At 36.8% G+C, this 20817-nt stretch overlaps 1 protein-coding gene across 1 annotated transcript; it reads right to left on the minus strand.

The window, feature by feature from the left end:
* On the minus strand, window positions 1-19192 carry MTMR6 (myotubularin related protein 6). The gene is made up of 14 exons (XM_034410521.3): window positions 18966-19192; window positions 16830-16946; window positions 16008-16170; window positions 15732-15889; window positions 13455-13583; window positions 12260-12394; window positions 10730-10862; window positions 9628-9737; window positions 8579-8704; window positions 7432-7481; window positions 5670-5870; window positions 4581-4715; window positions 4377-4503; window positions 1-3375 (listed from the first exon to the last, which is right to left on the minus strand). Exons 1-14 carry the CDS (start codon window positions 18987-18989, stop codon window positions 3121-3123), a joined length of 1863 nt encoding a protein of 620 aa, XP_034266412.2. The 5' UTR covers window positions 18990-19192; the 3' UTR covers window positions 1-3120.
* Window positions 19193-20817: the final 1625 nt, after the last annotated feature.

Here is a 20817-nt window from a genome sequence, read left to right on the forward strand (position 1 = left end):
TTTATCAGATTTTTTTTTATTCACCACCATCATAAACAGAGTTATCCACATTTGACATATTTACTACTTAGTATAAGTCAAGATCATTTATGAATAAGTTAATAAGCATTAGTTTCAATACAGATCCTTAAAGGACTCCACTTCTTACATCCATGAACAATATTTATTTCTACTCACCACTTTCTCCTTTGTAGCTAATTCGCAACCTGCCACTAACTGTTCTTTAGAGTTTTAGGTAAGGAACCTTGTTAAACTTCTGAAAATCCAAGCACATAATTGATGTAATCACTGCCATCTATACTGATTTTCTCTCAATAAAGCTGTGGGCCGAGTTATTTGTTCTTTAATAATCATTTCTATAATTTGTCAAGAACAAACATGAAGCTGAGTAGCCTATAATTTCCTGATTCTCTTTTTTAAAAAACCATCACATAGCTACGTTCCAGTCATCTGGAGCTAATGTATAAGTTATACATTTGGCTAGATCAGTCATTCCATATTTACATTAAGAATGTAATGAATCAGGTGGAGGACATCCTGTTACAATGTGTCTCTCAAGTATCCTAGCATACATTATTTTGTTAACTACATTTGCTATTCTGATTTCTCACAAGGGAGAGAGGAGGAAGAGGAAGAAGAGAAGAGAATGTTGAGGTGTTAGATTAGGGTAATTCTAACCCACCCTCATCTATCAAAGGTCACGGGTGATTTTGGTTCACTCTCTCTCTTAACCCAAACTAATTTCATAGGGTGGTTGTTGTGGGGAAAAATAGAGAGCACTATGCATACCATCTTCAGCTCCTGATGGAAAAGTGGAATATAAAACAAATATAGACAGATAATTTTACATGAGACATGAAATATTCAAAGACCTGCATTTCTACTATTGAAGATGGTTCAAGAAACTACTTTTACAACTGTTCAGCAAGATTAATGCAGCTACACATAGGTATTTTTTAATCAGAAGACAGTTGCAAGAAATAATTGGTAATACAATGTTTGGTCTTATACTTTCAGTATATCAGATAACAAGCAATTATTAATCCATAGGAAGAAACTAGAGAGAAAAACAACCAGAGGTCCAAATTTCTCTGCCCTAATATTTTTCAAAATTACTGCTGTGCAAAATCTGCATAATGCCTTAACAGGCAAAATACATGAGAATACACCATATATTAGGTAAATGATAGATCCCGTTTTCCCCTTTTAATCAATTTTTGTAGTTAAATAGGCCTATCATCAATATTAAAAAGCATATTTTTTGCCACTTATTCCTTCTTCATAATGTGACCCTTGAAGTGTTCCAGGTAAGATTCTTCTCACTTGTTATTAGTGTGACTGGATCCCAACCAAGATAGAATGAGACAGCCAACTGCGTCAGGTTTTATGTAGCCCAATGGCGGTATTGTTCACACAGCCTTCCGTGATTACTGCAAAGCTAAACTAATTTTCACTGTGTGTGTAATGAGCATTTGGTCCCTCAGGTACAAATTACTTATTATACCACCTGGGATGTTTGATATCCCCCAAGGCATGCATGTTTACCATATCAGCTTTCAATATTCATTTTTTGAACAATCAAAACAAATTGGGAGAAAGCAAACAGAGACAGGGTCCCACTAAAGCAAATCCATTCTTTTTTCTGGTGAAGTAAAAACAAAGATATTGGAAACATACCGATTTACTACACAAATACACAAGCGTATCTTTTTACCTAAGCATTCTGCTTAACTGGAGATCCGTTTCCTGTGACTTTGGATACTGCCCTGGATAGTAAATGTCAACATGAACACATTTTCAAAACATCCGAGATTCTACAGTCATCTTTGCTTATAGAGCTAAATTTTAATTTGTTCTTAGCCTCTACCCAAAGGTGGCTACTTGATTAGTAATTCGCATTTATTCACCTAATATATTAATGTGATAATCCTACTGATTGAAAAACAAGCTTTTTATTTCAAATTAAGCTGCACCTTTTAAAGCAGATTTACAAAACAGATTAAAATCCTACAGGAAACCGCAAATATATCCAATCAAAAAGGGACGGTTCTTATACTTTCTATTTCACTGGATGCTCAAGTTACTTTATACATAATTGCAAGACGCCTAAAAATATGACCATTCTGAAATATAGCCTATTCCTGGAAATGGGTACTCCAATCCTGTGATACATGTGACACTTCTAGTTTACCCATTTTATCAACTGAACTATACTTCCAATAGTTGGACAGAAGTATATGGAAGGTACACAGCCTTGAGGCTGCAATTTTAATTTATTAACCAGGTAGGAAATCTTCCTTTCTTTCTTTTTTTAATTTTTTCTTTCTAACTAGAGCTTTAGTATAAGGTAAAAAGAGAGAGAGAAAAAAGATTTCTTACTTTTGTAATGGGTTAAAACTGAATACAAGAAATTGATTTTCCATAATTACTGATCTGAATCTCATGGTATTGTTTTGAAAGAGAATAATTTAAAGAAGTCACTAAGCATATTTTAGATATTCTAAATGAGCAGAACAAATATATTTGAATATTGTTCTTACTACCTTGATGCTAATTAATGATGTAGATATCACTGAAAATACTGTAACAGGCAATACATTAAACAGGAACACACACCCACTTTACATTTATGTACAGATGTTCATTGATCCCAGTAAATTGTCCGCATCCTAAAAGCAAACATTCAAATACCATTTACTGTTTGGCAATAATCACACTGGGTGAATTAATAGTAGACATGTTAGTCGATTCACTGAAATCTTGGCTTGTTTAAATCTCACTATTTTCAATGGGTTTACTTTAACTATGGCTCCGTCGGGACCAAAACCGGTGAACATTTGGAATAAGCTAGTGTAGCTATAATTTATTGTGATGTTCAACTTTCATTCCCCAATTCCTCACAAAAGGTTTCCTAAGTTCTTCATATCCTTTTCAACATTGTTAAATTCAATTACCTCTTACAAGAATGACATTTTCAAAACTAATGTGCACTCTAGTCTACGTTAATGAAGCTCTCCATTGCACACATTAGTTTTTGGTTACATTCCAAGAGATCAGACTCACAATGCCCTGTCTTGAACTTCAAACTTTTCAGAAAAGCAGAACTGCTTTGTGTGACATTTAACAGGTCATTCTTGCCACTCCGTATTCCAGGCCGACAACACTAGGCTCTGTTTTGGAGAACTCTTCCATGTACTCGCTGTATCGATTGTCTGCTGTGTTGGAGCCCTCTATTGTCCGAATACAGTCATTCTCATGTAAGAGAGGCTGCTCCTTCTTAAAGCAGAGTGAGGTTTTAACTCCTGGTGACATGGGACAGACGGACTCCTTCGCAAAGACAGCATCCAAATCCTTGTGTAAATGGTGGTCCAGTTTCTAATGTTAAGAAAAATGATTCAGAATTAGTAGCTTTTATCTCTTTTCTTTCATCCGTTCCACTATTAATACTTATTCTAGTCTCCAGTCTTTTGGATAAGAAACTGCTTTGTAACTAAGTCTAGTCACTGTTTATATAGTTCAGTATTGTCTCCTCTCACAAGTAATGGCCTCCCTAACCTCACCTGGAGTCACTTCCCAGTTATGCTAACTTAACATTTTCTACTTGAAGATATAAGGGACTAAATATTGATTTCCCTCTCACTTTAGTCTCCAGTTTCACACACTGCTTCCCTGTAGTAGATTTAGAATACTTTACTGTCACTTTGAATGTACACTAATCGGCATACATTAAAATGAAATTGCCTACAGTTCTCAAGGTACAAGATAAATAAATAAATGCAAAATTATTGTATTGATTGTTCATACATCCATCCTCTTGTTCCCAATGAGCAGTAACTCTAGACTGAAGTGATTTTACCGATTTACTACCATGTTTCCCAGAAAATAAGACCGGGTCTTATATTAATTTTTGTTCCAAAAGATGCATTAGGGCTTATTTTCTGGTTAGATCTTATTTTGGGGGAAATATAGTACTAAATGCACCCATCTGGCTGACAAAACTTAACTGGGGCTTATTTTGGGGGTAGGGCTTATATTACGAGCAACCTGAAAAATCATGCCAGGACTTATTTTCCGGTTGGGTCTTATTTTCAAGGAAATAGGGTATTGCAGTCAGCTATCCACTGTAGTAAAAGTGCTGGAACTGGAGACCACAGTATAAGAAATCAAAAGATTCAACTGGATATCAAATTAGTGGAATCTTTTTTCTATATCCAATTGACAGAAAACAAAAGCAACCCACTCCCAAGCTACAAACACTTTATGAAATGATCAATGGAGATTAAAACCACTCCTAATTTTGAAATAAAGAAATTATTTTTGAGGGGGAAAGTGGTCCTATTTTAGAGTCAGGAGTGAAATTAGTTGCCAATACTCACGTTTTCCAATTCTTTAATATCTTTCTCCAGCTGTTTATTCTGCTCACTCAGGCTCATCACATGGCTCAGTACAGATTGCCGGGGATGCATTGTGTGATCAAACTGATGATACATGTTTCTCCAAAACCTGTATGTGTCAACACAAGGCTATGTTAATACTCCAATCCAGGTGATGGGTTTATAAAATGCATAACTGAAACTTACTTAAAATTAAAGGCAGCTGTATCCGGCTCCAGAACTGAAAGTGACTGTGAAAAATGTTCATTGTAGATTGGATTTAGGTATTTCCTGTAGTCATCCAAAAGAAAAGGCCACAAGGAAAAAGTCTTCTCTTTCAATCTTAAAATAAGGAAAGCCTAGAGTTAAACATTAGTAGCTGAGGAATATCTATACTGTATCAAGGTACACAAAATGTGGGATATTTATGATAAGAAAGGCATAAAGAGCAGAGTTTAATTACAATTATGAACTACAAACAACTGTTTAACACTGTCTGCCTGCCCACTCCTACCCCATTAACATTCATTAATTTAAAGAGGACAAAAAAGAGAATACAATACAGATATCTATTCCGTTCCAAAGCTCCTACCCAACAAACTGGGAGAAATTTCAGGATGTGAAATGGCCATCGAAGGGAGGGAAAGAAACGATATTGAAGGAAGACTTATGTTCTTCTTCCTTCTTAAAGGAATATATTACTCTCAGGAAGATTGTGCACATATTAAAACCCAAACCCGCAGATTCCAATCCCCCTCCACATATATATTAAGAGTTTCCTCCATGTGAAAAAGAATTCTAAGCCATCAGCACTTAAAAGAGCTACCTCACTGTTCAGCCTAGCAAAACTTGATTTCCATCACTGATTTTATCTGATAGTTTAATATTTAATAGCCCTAAGGGGAAACTCTTTGACTACTTTTGGCAGTAAAGTGCAGCCATTCCATTAGGCTCTAGCAGAAAGAAAGACTAAGTACTGGAACTCTTATTTCTCTTTGGCTACTACATTCCACCTCCCCACCCTCTCCTCTCCTCTCCTCTCCTTTCCTTTTTTTTTCTTTTGAAAACTTATTTTATTTTTAAACTGTGGTTCCTCCCATACTTCAGACAGTGATTATTTTTTCAGGCTGTAAGTCCCTGAAGACAGGGACTTCTTTTCTATATTGATCTGTAAGTACAGTGGGAAGCTTTCTAACCGTAGCATAAAAAATGGTGGAAGGAAAGGCACAAGGGAGGAGGGAGGAATAAACGGAGGAGTTCAGTTCTGTGTTAATATATTGTTCCTAAGAGCCTTACTTGAGTTCTTCTCGCTCTTTTTGGCAGTTTCCAATGAAGTTTCCAAACTGGCATGAATGGATGTGCTCATGGATCTGAAGGAGAAAAGCTTCATTGTACTCAAAGGCCTGTGGAAACTGCTCTGTCAGGTGCCAGGCACATTCTAAGAATTGGGCAAACACGGGGGATATTTCCTTTGGGTCACCATCCAGTTGTCCACATCTATAAAATATAATATTCCATGTTAGTTAATGAGAGATGAAAATGATGCATTCCCCAGAGTATGTGAGGAACGTTCACTGAGTAATTTATGGATAAAGACTGGTTGAAACGTCCTTTTTAAAACCTTTTTCTGTATTACACTTTGACACAGTTAACAGGGCAATTATTACTCAGGCACAAAAGAACTTCTAGGCACATTCACTGGGCTGTAGCAAGAGAACACAGCACTCCATATAAAACTGCTTTTTGGAGATCCTGACTTCTTTCACAACCAGCCCATCATATAGTTTGGGGTGGCTGATACCTTATGGCTCCCAGGGACCTCCAGACTGGCCAAAGCTAAATATTTGCATTTGATTTTGGGGAGGGGGTAGATTCAGGGCTGGGCTGCTGGGGGTTCGAGAGAACCTCTAGCTAAGATTATGTGCAGTTCAGAGAACCCCCAAATCCCACTCCTGGCTGGGCCCGCTCACCCCTCCCCTCCCCTCCCCAGAGTCGCCATGCGGCCCATTTTAGATGCAGGTTAAGTGCAGGGTGTGCATGGAGGCTTGGGGAGGGTGAAAAATGGGCCACTCCGGAGCCTGGGAAGGCTGTTTTTGCCCTCCTGGAGGCTCAAGAAAAGTCTCCGGAGCCTGGGGAAGGTAACCACCCCGCCATGGTGCAGGAGGCCAACTAGGCCACACCCACTATGGCCACGCCCATCCACTGGGCAGAGAACCCCTTGCTAGAAATTTTGAAGCCCACCTCTGGGTGGATTGCATTGGTTTAAGGGACAAAATTATTCCCTTAAGCCTTCCAGAGACTTAGGTATCCATAACACTCAATGTAAAACCCCAAAGCCTCCAAAAGAATCAAAGTCACCCAACTCCAAAAAAATCTTTTAAAATTCCAGCACTATCCACTCTGGTAAAATTAGAGTGTTTGCTCTATTTCCTGTCCTATATATGTCCATTAGCAGGGCATATAGAAATGATTTGCTTGGCATGGAATAGAATATACCACAATAATTACATCTGTGGGAGGAAACTGTGTGCAGCATTTGGACCCTAGTGATTCAAATAAAAAAATAATTAATTTTAAGTTCAATTAGAAACAACAGAAAATAGAATGGGAAAAAAATGAAGTAAGTAATAATGGCAAAAGTACTTATTGTTAGTTGTCTATACCGTTTTGCCAAAAACCCCTTTGCAATAAGGATAGCTCTTCCAGCGAGAGAAAAAGTGTGTGAGAGCAATCATTTGAACATAACTTGCAACCTGCTAAAAACCAGAAAAGGGCTGTACAGCATCCAAAAAAACTGATCAGTTAAGTGTTTTAAGTCAGTTAACTAAATTGGAAATAAGGCTGCTCAGGTTTATTTTTTCAATTTTTATAAAATCTTGAATAGTATATAAAGCAATCAATTGTTCTAAAACAAAGTAAATATATATTTCCAATTTAAATAAAATATGTTTGAACAATATTGCAATATGCAGGCTTATACGCTGCATATTAATTTAACATAACAAGGCACTTTACATAAAGAATTCAAATGTAGGCTTTTTACAGTGAAAAACATTACCTATCTGAAAATTTGTGTCCGAAAGCAATCCAGTCTTTTTCCACCAAAACCTAGAAGAAATCATGTATCAGTTTTTAGTCATGTAGTATGCTTTATGTTTTAATTTAAAAAAATATTTCCCAAGTCACCATTTTCATTCTGGATTTCTTAGCTCAATGGAGAAAGCAAAACAAGTTTTCCACAGCTGGAAAATGAAGACTACAAGTACTCCTCGCTTACCAACCATTCAATTACACCGTTGCTAAAACAGGAGATGTGTGTGTGACAGGTCCTGGACACTGTGGTTATCACGGTGTCCCCATGGTCATGTGTTCTTAATTTGGATGCTTGGCAACCAGTGTATGCTTACAACAACTGAAGCATCCTGCTGTCATGATTGCCATTTGCGTCCTTCACAGCCAGTTTCTAATAGGCAAAGCCAATGGTGAAGCTGGAAGTAAGTTGCAAGTTGTGGTCATGTGACATCGCACTAAATGACTGCATGTGATTAACGATTGCAGCCATAACTGACATAAATTGATGCGATCACATATCATACTTAATAATTGTACCGTTTAGCAATGGAGATGCCAATCCCGATTGTGGTCAGTAAGTGAAAATTATCTGTATTATACATATATCTTTGCTCTTCTATACAAATATCATAAGTAAAAGAAACATAAAATGCAGGTTTCAAATAACACTGTAAAGTTCATTAATTACAGAATTTAAAAAACAAGGCACCGAGGTAATCCCAGATCAAACAGATCTTTAAGCTATCTAGTCCAAGTTACCAGATTTAGCAGACTCAACTGGTATGTTTACAACTTAAAATTAGCACCAGAAACATATCAATAGCTTGTAATCTTAATTTATTGAGAAAATATCAATATAATATCTGACTTTCTTTATCTGCTTGAAACATTTTTGAAATTACTTATTTTAAAATGCATATGTAATTAATATCTGACTCTTACTGATTCAAGAATTATTTGAATTGGGATCCACTGTATAATTTAATTACATTTGAACAGTAATGCATAGTATTATGTTCAATAGCCCCATTATTAAGCAGATAAGCAAATCTGAAACACAAAATTATCGAACTACAAAGTTGGTCAGCATTAGCATTGGCTGAGTGTGACTTAAACTCGCTTTGCACACTTACCATGAATCCTTTAATTGTTCTATAAAAGGGATCCAATAATAGAGAACCCAAGGAACAGACCTGAGATGTCCGGTCCCAACCATCAGAGCAATGTACTAATACACTTGCACTCTCAAAAGCTATGGCCTGTGAAAAGAACAAAACTTACTGATGTATGTATAACAAAGAAAATGAATTCAACTGTTCAACTGAATTTAAATATTTAATTCATCCCAGCCTTTCAAAAACCCTTCAAATGTGCTGGAACTCTTAACTCCCAGAAATTCTGGCCAACATAAATGCAGAACCAAAGGATCTGTAATCTATGTCACACTGGAAATAAATTATCAACATATTTATAGGCCAGTATTCTTAAATTTAGCAACTTTAAGATGTATGGACTTCAATTCCCAGAATTTCTCATAATCACCCCAAGACAGCATATTTATGCCTGGATCTCACCTAATTATTCAACATTTATTTACAGCTGATTGGTTGATGAAAAGAGGAAAAGAATTAATCAACCCACAGAATTATGTTTGCCTTAATGACAAGATATGATTATCACTGCTTTGGCTCCTTTACTTTAGGCTCCTTTACTCTATAGAACCGGTAGTAAAACTGGCAGGAGGCTCCGCCCACCGACCCCAATGTCATCAAAACGCTTCTGCACATGCGCAGAAGCTTCTGCTCTTGCACAATAGAACACACCCCTACTTTGAATGCTTACCAACTAAATATTTAGTTAATGTATGTGACATGAATAACATATAAATTTAATTAATAATAATAACTGACTTAAACTACTTAAGAAGTCAGGCGGTGGCCAGTTATGATTACCATGATATATACTTCTTTTTAAAAAAGGAAAATTCTAAACAGGATGTGGGATTTTCTATTTAAACACATATGCTCTGCTACTGAACTATGGATCCTTGAAAAGTTGAAGACTTTAGAAATGAAATTTCCAAATTCCCTTGATCTGATGGTGCTTATTGAAGGCCATCTATATTCTCAAATAAATAATACCAATATCAACAATTTTGGACAAATTACTAAATGCAAATTACTTTAGCTAAGAAGATACCAGCATCCAACACTGCTTTGATGTGTCGCAGCCATCCAGAGCTCTCCAAGCCAGAGAGAAAATCATTAACTGATAGGCCTCTTGTTCCACAAACTAAAATAAAATGAAACACAGATAAATTCAAATGCAGTCGTAGCATCTCTCTGTGCAAGAATCAAAAGTGGATTTTAGCAACTGTATGAAGAAATCTGAATTTCTGAACTTGTTAAACATACAAAGTATTTTTTCTCTATCCCAGTTTCCTGGTTATGCCCTAATCTGTCTCAAACTCTGGTTTCCTCTATTAATTGTTAATTATGCAGAAGCAATCTAGTATAAAGTTCCTTCGTATTATAAAAGTAACATAATTATCTTCATAACTCTACTTTAAAAGAGTGCATCCATCATCTTACTAATCCTCAGTACGTTCCTATCGTTTAGAATGCACACCTGTTTTTTATCATTTAAATACTATGAGGAATCATTAATGCAGCCATGCACTAATCTCCCCATCAGTCTCCTCAGATGGGCAGATATTGTAAACAGTGCTAATAGCTGCTAAATTTGAAGAAATCATGAAGGAATAACTTCATGAGATTCCAATTAGGTAGCTTCCCACAATTAAGTAATGTTTAAATGACATATTAATTATATTGTATAAATAAATAATAAAATAAGTACGTAAATTATGCATTATATTAAATATATATATAATTTATACATTCATATAAATATTTAGTAAAATCTCCCATTACTACAGGAGGATGGCAAGCTTTAATAATTTCTGAAATAATCAGTACAGAAATAAAACCATAATAATTGATTGAATGTATATACTGCATAACTCCCAATAATTCTGCCTTGTTTACATTAAAAATGTAGCTGTTTTAATTGAACCGAAGTATATTCAACAGAGGAAATCTCATTAAGAGGATAGGCTCTCATAATACTAGAAGGTAGAATTTCACATTAGCAATATCTATAGCATGAGAAATACACTATTTCAATACATCCTTTGATATGAACTAGATTTATGTAAAATCACTTTTCTGCAAGAGTGAATGTACTCGAGAAATGCTTAATATTAGTGAAGTGCACATTCATACCTTCCAGAAGCTTTTGCAGACTTGATCTCATTACATGGATATTTTCAATACCAACAAATTGGAATCTAATGTTGGAATAATTATCTTCATTTTCATAACCTTTACCTGCTGCTCTATTGGCCATTGCATTCAGCTTGGAGAAAAAGAAGGTTTAGTTACGTATAGGAAACAAAGCAATATACAATTATAATAATCTGTATAATATATCCTGAACAATATGAAACAGAAGAAAATTATATTTTTATAACTTGGCTTCTAAGCCTTAGGACTGTTGTGATTTTGCATGATTTCTTTCTCCTAACTCAAATGATTAGCCATGTTGACTCCCAACTCAGTATCCTCAGATATCTTAGCTTCCTGTAAGTCACTCAGATCTTTTGGAAATACAGTGGCATTTAATGGAAATAAATAAGGAAAATAAAATAAATATGAGTTTTCACAACTTATCTGAACAATACAGAATTGAGAAAGTCTTCCTATTCTATTACCTACAAAAAGTGGTAACCCATGATAAATTTAACTATTGGATATTAAATGAGTTACAATTTATTTTTATTTATTTTTATTTTATTTCAAATTTATATACCGCACCTTCTCCCGAGGGACTCAGGGCGGTGTACAGCCAGCTAAAAACATACAATACAAACATTAAAAACAATTTAAAAGGATATTTTAATTTGGCCCCAATTTAAAATGACAAACCAGTTAAAAATGTTTTTTAAAAAATGTTATGTTAAGCCAGCCCGGCTTGCTGGAAAAAGAAAGTTTTTAGCTAGCTTTGAAGACATAAGCCACGATTTACAAACCAAAATGTCTTTTGAAGGAAAATGGTTATGCAAAAGGTTTGAGAAATCCAAAAACAGCACCATGGGCCTAGAAAAAAATCAGGATTGCTTTAGGATTTGAAAAGGAGTGCTTCATATGAACATTTTGAAGCATCTCTTTCAAAGAATGTGTAAATTCCCAAAAAACAAATGATGATGATGATGATGATGGTCATATTGCTCATACTAGATCCTAAAAGAAATCCAGAACAGTATGGATTACAACAATCCAATTTTGATCTTTTCTATCTAAGAAGTTGGTAATACTGCTATGCAACACTTTGGATTTGATTCCAGAGAGATTCTTTTTATCAGAATTAGGCACCTATCTCCAATTCCAAAGGAATCTAATCATTTCTGGAACTGTGCAGTTGTCATATAATCCTAGGAAAAGGTATGTTTGCATTAAAGTATTCCTGACAGAGCAGCAGTTGCAAAATAATTTCAAAATACTTTTTCAAACCGAAGGTAAGCCATTGCATGACCCTATTTATAAAATACTGAAAATCAATAAGTAGGAACAAAATAACAATAACAATTTATTAGACGTACATGCTGCTTGATATCCAGCAACTCTGGTCAGTTTACAATTACTTTTAAAATATTAAAAACAGGAAAAACCCAACAACAGACAAAATTAAAGAATAAAGACAGTAAGAATGCCAAAACCAAACAGAAGAAAAGAAAAACCCAGCTACAGGCTTACTTTTGGTCTGGTGTCCATGACATACATATAGTGGTTATTGGGATTAGCTTTACTTATTGCTTGCAACATGTGTTCATCCTCCAGACATCTGGCACTGAATCCTGAGAGAGGTTGACTACACCTACAAATGGTAGCCTGGTGAGAAAAAAGAGGGATAAAGAAAAGGTTGCACTTTAAACCTGGTGAAGGCAGGAACAGTAAGTCAGTGCGTAGCTACCTTGCAATATAACACACACACACACACACAAAAAGGGGGGGGGAACAAGGCTCCAATGTTTCAAATCTGTACTTGAAAAACTTTTTTGGGGGAGGGGAAAGGGAATAAGCTCAGATTTTCTATAATGATAGATTTAAAACAAAAATACAGTTTATGTTTGCTGCGGAAGTATATTTGCAAATATAGCTGATTTGCATCAGTGTCATTGACACTGTCATTGACCAATATGTTCACTTGCTTCTGATGATCATGCATGTTAGCCTAGCTATAGGCTATGGATTCCTCAGAGAATGGATTACCCATCTGTGATTTTTCTAACCATGGATAATTGCTACATTAATAATTAAACAGAAAACTAAGGGAACTAACTAATAATACTCTATTTCTTTATGTTTGACAACTTATTATGGTCATAAATACCCGGTCATGTTATTATTACTACAGGTTGTCCTTGACTTATACCTGCTCATTTAACAACAGTTCAAAGTTATTAACAACCTTAGAAAAAGCGAATTATGACTTGTCCTCAAAGTTATGACCGTCGCACCACCCCCATGGTCATGTGATGTCAATTTTGAGAGTTGGGCAGCTGGTTCACATTTATGACCATTGCAGTGTCTTGTGGTCACGAGATCACGATCTGCAATCTTCCCAGGCAGCTTCCTACAGGCAAAGTCAATTGGGGAAGCTAGATTCACTTAACATTCATGATGAGTCACTTAAGAATAGCAGTTAAAAACGGTTTGTAAAATCAAGTGGTGATCAAGTGATGACTCATTTAATGACCACATTGTTTAGGGAGTGAAATTCCAGTCCAAACTGTGGTCGTAAGTCGAGGACTACTTGCATTATGAGCATCCACTTTCATTGCACTAGAATAGATCTAGGGACCTAGATTACTGTACTTACCTACTTTGTCTTTTCCTGTACTGGAAAATAGCCTTTAGATACTTGCGTTGAAAAGAAATCAGACTATACCTCATTATTTTTATGATAATATGAGAGCACAGGGAACCTTCCTTTGCTTCGGAATTTAGAACTGCCAACAATTATGGGCTTGCTTGCACTCTTGGGAACATAAAGGTCTCTAGGATATGTCTCACAAATCTGTGAAAGTTAAAAAAAAGAAATTGCAAACAAAAAACATGTTAGATATGTTATATATCCAATTTCCATTTTTTATCAGAAACACCTGGGATATCTAAAGGTTCTCAATATCAGAAAAATGGATGGAAGTGAAAAGGAATGATAGAATAGAACAGTTTCAAATGCAGTAATGTCCAGTCTTATCTATCTCTTCTGGCTGAATGTAATGATCAAGAATGAGACCATAGCAATTGACCACATATTTAAATGAGGTAATACAGTTCTCCAACAGTTTGTATAAAAGCCAGAGCTAAAATGAGTGTGTGTAGATTAAAATTCTCCACTCAAATTTCCTGAATTCTTCAAAAACAAAAACAAAGTATTACTAAAACTTTGAACTCTGACTTTCTTTAAAAAGAATAAGCAAATGAAAATATGGGCAACCATGTGATAAAAATATATGCTGATGAATATTTGTACCAGTAATCCTAGCAATTACTAGTCTGTGGATTTCCATATTTCTCTTCTACAATATGCCTATTTCAGTATATATTTGCAATACAAATGTAACATAGTTACTGTATTTTTCCAGAGTATAAGACGCTCCGGACTATAAGATGCACCTACCTTTTTTGGGGAGGAAAACAAGATTTACGCTAGTGCATGGATATGGGAAATAATATTAAATTTTACCAGTTTGGAACTGTTTTAAGTTTTTTTCTTTGCATAAATTGGTATTGTAATCAAAATCAGAAGGTTATTCAGCACGCAATCTGTTAGATGTAAAGCTTTTTTCCCCTCTCTTTATTTTCCTTCAGGTAACATTTTAATTAAGTCAGTGAAATGCTTTTTAAATTCCAGCTAATTGTTGATTCTAGACAGAAATTTTACAACAAAAGGGCACAAAGAAGAAAATAAGACTCATAAAACACTCACAATAACCCTGCCTCTGCCTGCCAGCAATTTGCCTCGTTGCAGCAAACAGACTGCTTTAGTTTCATTTTCAGCACAGCATGATTAACACAAGAAAAAAAATCTGCCTCCTAGCAATTTTCCTGCCTGCAGCAAGCAGCGGAGGACCGCGTGACAATCGGCAATGGCAAACCCTGCAGCCTGAAACAGCTGAGGGTCGGGAGTCCAATCAACTGCTGTGCTGAAGCTGAAATGGGCTGTTTTGCTGTTTGCTGCTTGCTGCAAGGAGGTAAATTGCTGGGAGGCAGAAGCCAAAGGGTGGGGGGAACGGGAGGGGCTATATTCAGAGTATAAGACACATCAAATTTTCACCCTCTTTGGGGAGGGGGGGGGTGCGTCTTATATTCCAAAAAATACGGTATAAAGAAAAAGTTAACAGAATACAGCTCACCAGTTGCAATGAAAGTTGACATGAGAAACATAAACAGGAACCATTTCTAAAATCAAAATATCAATAAAAGTATACAAGAACAAAAAAGAAAAAGAAACTAGACAAGACACACAAAAAATCTTGTTTAACAATCTCCAGTCAAGTCTTGATCTCTGTTAGCAGGGAAAGAAGAAAGCACAGGTCTAAACACAGATATTCCGAATTGTTTTTCAACCTCTATGTGTAACATCTGAATAGTTCTTGCAGATCATCAGTCATCCAACCACCTAGTTAGGGACTCAAAGAAATTATTAAAAAGTTGCATGAATCAAGAGAGTGCTTTTGGAACAGAATTCTGAAATGAGAAGAGAATACATCAACCACTGTTCCTCCTGAATGAAAGCAACTGTCCTAATATTCAAAAATACATTCGATCTCTGTAAAATATGAGGGGACTAGAAAATTAACAGATGCATCATAAATGCATCAGTAATCTATAGGAGCCTTGGTGGAGCAGCGGACTAAAGTGCTATTAAGTAGCACTTAGCTGCCAGCTGCCTGCAATTACTGCGAGTTCAAATCTCACCAGGCTCAAGGTTGATTCAGCCTTCCATCCTTCCGAGGTAGATAAAATGAGGACCCGGATTGTGGGGGCAGTAAGCAGACTTTGAATAAAAAAGAACACCGCTTGGGGAGGGCCGAAAGCCCTACTAAGCAGGTATATACAAAAGTATGAAGGCTATTGCTTAATGCATTGTAAGCCGCCCTGAGTCTCCAGAGAAGGGCGGCATATAAATCGAACCAATAAATAAATAAATAAATATTACCTTATATTCGTGGTTTGCATCTGATAATTGCCATTCAGAGTTAGGCACACCCATCCGATCGTATTCTCCTGTGAGGTCAATGATTTGCCAGCCTCGCACCCTCTCTTCTTCGTTTTGCTTTGGATTATATGAAAAGGCATATAATTCATCGTATCTTGCTAAAACAGGAGGAGGGGGAAAAGAAAAAAAAAGTTTGACCTTTGTTGTCTAGTTCTTTAAACAACTAAGCAGAGCACCCTCTGTACCAAACGCATTGAAATGAAGAAACCTGCCTACCTGGTTTTGACAGCTGAAGCAAAGAGTTATAAATATCATGGCAGTCTCTTTCTCTGGGAACAATGAAGTGAACTATTCTGAAGTTCTTACACTGAATCACTAAGGGGCAGCCGGAAGTAGTCAAAGCAAGTTTCTCCACTGCTGCAATATGATGGTGTAATATCTACAGCATACAGGAAACCACAAAAACTACAAGTTAAACAATACAGATAAGGCTCTTTCAACAATCTTAAATTTCCAATGAGGGTGCATAAAATCTGTATCCAGTTTCCTCATTTTATCTATCTCCAGATGTACTGAAGCTACATCTCTCAGAATTGGCTATGCTTGTGGGCATTCTGAAAGCTGCAGTACCAACACATATAGTGAGCATCAGGTTCACACAAGAGGACATACATGTTCACTATAATGAGCATAATAATGTAATATTACATCAAAGTTGCTTGTTGCTCTTTTTCCATTTGAAAAGGAGCTTTAAACATATTCAGTGGAGATTTCTCCTTTTTTAGGCAAATACATCCTATTTATTTCATACAGGAGACTGCAGTTAATGCTTTAAATTTTTCAAATACACACTCTATTATAGTGGCAATGAAGCATAGAAAAATCTTATGAAGATTCTTTTTAAGAAGAATCTTATAAAGATATGCGCTAAAGTTATTACACACTCAACTTCTAAAGGACTGCCTTTAGAGTTGTAACATAAATGTCACAGGGCACTTTTGAAAAGTTGTGTACATAAGCCCCATGTTTCTTGGCAGTTACACAATGTAGAAAAATATATAAGTAAAGGAATGCAGCATAAAACTTTATTCTCCTTACCCATGTCTCTTTCTGGCTGGAATCTATAAATAACAAGTGAGTTGCTGTAAGGTAAAGAGTTCCTATTTGTGACTTGATGTTTGTGCTGAATCGGTCTAGTAATTTTACCTGTTCAACCTGCATTTTAAAAAAGGCAAAGCATCACATGAAACTATTCAACAATACCTCAACATAACTGAAATTGAATTATTTATTGCACAGAAAGCTGTCTGTATGATACAGTTTGCTCACAGATTACACTAAAGTTCGTAGCAATATAGTTCTTTCCTGACTGTCTGTATGGATTGTTTTCTAGATATCAAAAGTATTGAAAGAATTGAAGAGGATGCTCTTATGCTTTGTTTGGAGCCAGATCACAATGAGCGTCTTCTGGATTCCACCGTGAAATACTTTCAGCCTGGGGGAGCCTGAGATGAAATAGCTGCTTTAGGCTACAATCCACTGAAATTAGGATATGAGTGTCTCTAATTATGAGAGTCCTGTCCATGCCCAACTCTTCATATCTTAAGCTGCAGTATTAGTTGTACAAAAGTTAAAAGTATGCTCCAAGAACACAGCAAAATCTGGTTCACATATAGTACTTCAGCTCTATTGGACAGATACAGACCTATGTATTTATAAAGACCAGGGAAATGCCAGGTTAAGAATACTGATAATTATTGCCAGATATGCAAGAAGAGAGATCAAGCAAGAGCTATTGGCAGAGGAAGGCTACTATCAGTTACTTACACGAATGCAAGGAAAGCAAATCAATATTACATTAATCCAAGTCTATGCTCAAACCATGAATACAGAGGAAACAGAAGCCAAACAGCGCTAGAGTAACTTACAACACATTGTTGACACAACGCAATGAAAAAAAAGCTTCATTTAATTTGCTAAATTTGAAAGTAAAACAGCATCTGGAATAATGAGGAAACATTAAACAGTATTTAAAAAGTAGGCAAACCTAGAAAATGATAAAAATACTAGCAGAATTATTTATTGTAAGATTATACACTGGAATTGCTACTTGCAATTTATAAACAAATACAGAAAAACCGCAGCAGCCAAGAAATTATAGGAAAAAAAATTTCAACAGCAAAAATGACAGTGCTGAAAAAATGCTCAAACTTCTGAATTATTACATTTACCTCACATACTAATGCTCAAGATTTTGTAGTCCAGAATTCAACAGTACACGGAATGAGAATAAAATACAAGCTGAATTTGGAAGAGGTAAGGCTTTCCAAAATCACATTGCTAACATCCAATAAATAATGGAAACAGTAACAAAGGCTTTTTTTAAAAAAGAGCATCTATCTTTGTTTACTGCGTACCCTTTGAAATTTTTTTACACGTGCTACTGGCAGCTTACCCTACGCGTGCCCTTGAGTGGCACACAATGGATTTCAGCGGATGCTGATCACAACTAAATGTGGTGCCTGGAAAAATCGAAGGCAATGAAAAAAGCGGCTGACAAGCCTGCTTAGTTAGATTCCACTAACATATGCTTCCAGGAAACGAGAGAATCTGATGTAGACAAATCTGTCAAAATGATAATTCCACGGATGGAGAAGAGGCTGAAGCTACTGAGTAATTAACAACCCTTGCAAAGTGTCTCACAGGCTGCTGAAATTCCAATTCTATCTACCCTTAGATTGGAACCATAACCGAAATGCAAAAATACATGTTATTATTTTAAGCCTCTCCAGATGGGAAGAATGCATAGAGCCTTAAAAGATGGACGATTCTTTTGAAACATCCAAGTACTTCGCAGAAAGCAGTCTGCCTTCTCCCCCCCCCCCCAAAAAAAACACCCAAAACCACTCAACAGAGTATCAGGCACCAGCCAGGTCAGTGTCACTCAATATTGCACCCCCAAATTAATTGCTTGATGAATAGAAAAGAGTTCTAAATGGGCTTTGAATTCTGGGGGCTGGGGATTCTACACATCTCTGGAGGGCAGCTGGGAAAGCGAGGCCGGAGGGAGCCGATCCTAGTCATCCCAAGGGAAGCCCGCCCGCTGCCACGGAGTAGAACCGGAGTAGAACCTGGGCAACGGGAGGAATTGGCCAAGCCACGGGTTAAGGCTCTGCTGCTCCCAGTTAACCGACTGCCAAACGGGCCGAGGCGGAGGGAGAATGTTATTATTACCTTAGTGGTGCGGATGTGCTCCATGATGCCACCACGCCCAAACCAGTCCAGCAGCCACCGGAACCACCAACGGCAACCACCGCCTGTATCTAACTGGAAGCAGACCCGGCGCCCCCAGGAGACGCTTCCCGATAACTGAAGGGAGAGGGTTGGGAGGGAAGGAGGGAGGGAGGAAGGAATGGCAGCTGGAAGGCCGACGTTTCCCACAGCGACCCCTAGTGCTCGGAAGACCCAGTTTGTTCGTTCGTTCGTTTGTTTGTTTAATGAAAGAATTAAAGCCATACGCCACCTATCTCTCTATCCAAAGCGAATTTGAGCTGCTTACAGTGCAACAAAGTAGATTATCAATATATATCGCTATATTTAAAATGATAATGGGTTAAATATCAACAGTTCGTAAAAGACAAGCGGTGGGTAGACTTACCTGCATCCTTGTATTCTTGTGCCTGCATTGGTACACCAAAGAAAAGTTATGGATTCATGAAAGAGAAAAGTGGCGATAATTGACATATCACATTAACTTAATCCCATCCTAAATGGATGTGATTATTGCTATTATTGCATTAGATGGCGTTAGGATTCGATACATTCAGGAAACTAGCAGGGCAAACTAGTGTACATCAACAGGGAGCAAATCCCACACTCACTAGCACTGATGATGGATGCTACCTAGCAGGTAATGAAATATCTGCAAGCAAACACCCAAGTTCAGAGATTCCAATGACTCAAAAAATTCAGAAAATTAGGCTACCATGTTTAAGATTTTGCCCTGATTTTACTTATAGTGAATGAAGGAATAATATGTATAGGCAGTCCTCGATTTACAACAGTTCATTTAGTGACTGTTCAAAGTTACAACAGCACTGAAAAAAGTGACTTATGATGGTTTTTCACACTTACTAACTTTGCAGAATTCCCGTGGTCACATGATTAAAATTCAGGCGCTTGGCAAGTGGTTCATACTTAATGACGGTTGCAGTGTCCTGGGGCCATGTGATCCCCTTTTGTAAACTTCTGACAAGCAAAGTCAATGGGAAGCCAGATTCACTTAACAACCATGTTGCTAACTTAACAAATGCAATGATTCACTTAACAACTGTGGCAAGAAAAGTCATAAAATGGGGCAAACTCACTTAACAATGTTTCGCTTAGCAACATAAATTTTGGCCTCACTTGTGGTCGTAACTCAAGGACTACCCGTATGTGCAAATCTGCCTGTGTTTCTGAACAATGTGCTTCTTTGCTTCTTCAGCATTCAGTTTTCTATCATTCTCTTTGGCCTGTCCTAAAAAGCAAGCAAAATGGCAAGAAGAAAACCGTTCTGATAAGCCCTGACCAGGATATTTCTCTCATGTTAAATGTTTAGTTAGGTTCACTGATTATTGCCACATATTGGTATTGATACATGGTACATATCAGAGGGCTTCAGCAGGTTCTGACCAGTTCTGGAGAACCGGTAGCAGAAATTTTGAGTAGTTTGAAGAACTGGTAAATACCACCTCTGACTGGCCCCGCCCCATCTATTCTCTGCCTTCCAAGTCCCAGCTGATTGAGAGGAAATGGGGATTTTGCAGTAACCTTCCCCTGGAATGGGGAGGGAATGGAGATTTTACAGTATCTTTCCCCTGCCATGCCCACCAAGCCACGCCCACCAAGCCACACCCACAGAACCAGTAGTAAAAAAAATTTGAAACCCACCACTGGTATTTATGCAATGTATATCTTGCTCTATGAAAATATAACACACCTATTTTGTTCCTTTATGTATTTTGACACTTACATTTTAATATTTTGGTCTGAAGGCAATGGGTTATAGGTCAAAGGAAGTTAATGGCACAACAAATAAGTCAGT

This window comes from Pantherophis guttatus, chromosome 5 (assembly GCF_059756535.1).
Source record: "Pantherophis guttatus breed Tessera chromosome 5, ASM5975653v1, whole genome shotgun sequence".
NCBI classification, from domain to species: Eukaryota; Metazoa; Chordata; class Lepidosauria; order Squamata; family Colubridae; genus Pantherophis; species Pantherophis guttatus.

Coding starts and splice junctions, on each gene's coding strand:
- MTMR6 (XM_034410521.3), bottom strand. CDS start 18,989: ATGGAGCACATCCGCACCACTAAG. Junction 16,171..16,829: donor CCAGCCAGAAAGAGACATGG/GTAAGGAGAATA, acceptor TGTATGCTGTAG/ATATTACACCATCATATTGC. Junction 5,871..7,431: donor GGACACAAATTTTCAGATAG/GTAATGTTTTTC, acceptor TATATTTTATAG/ATGTGGACAACTGGATGGTG.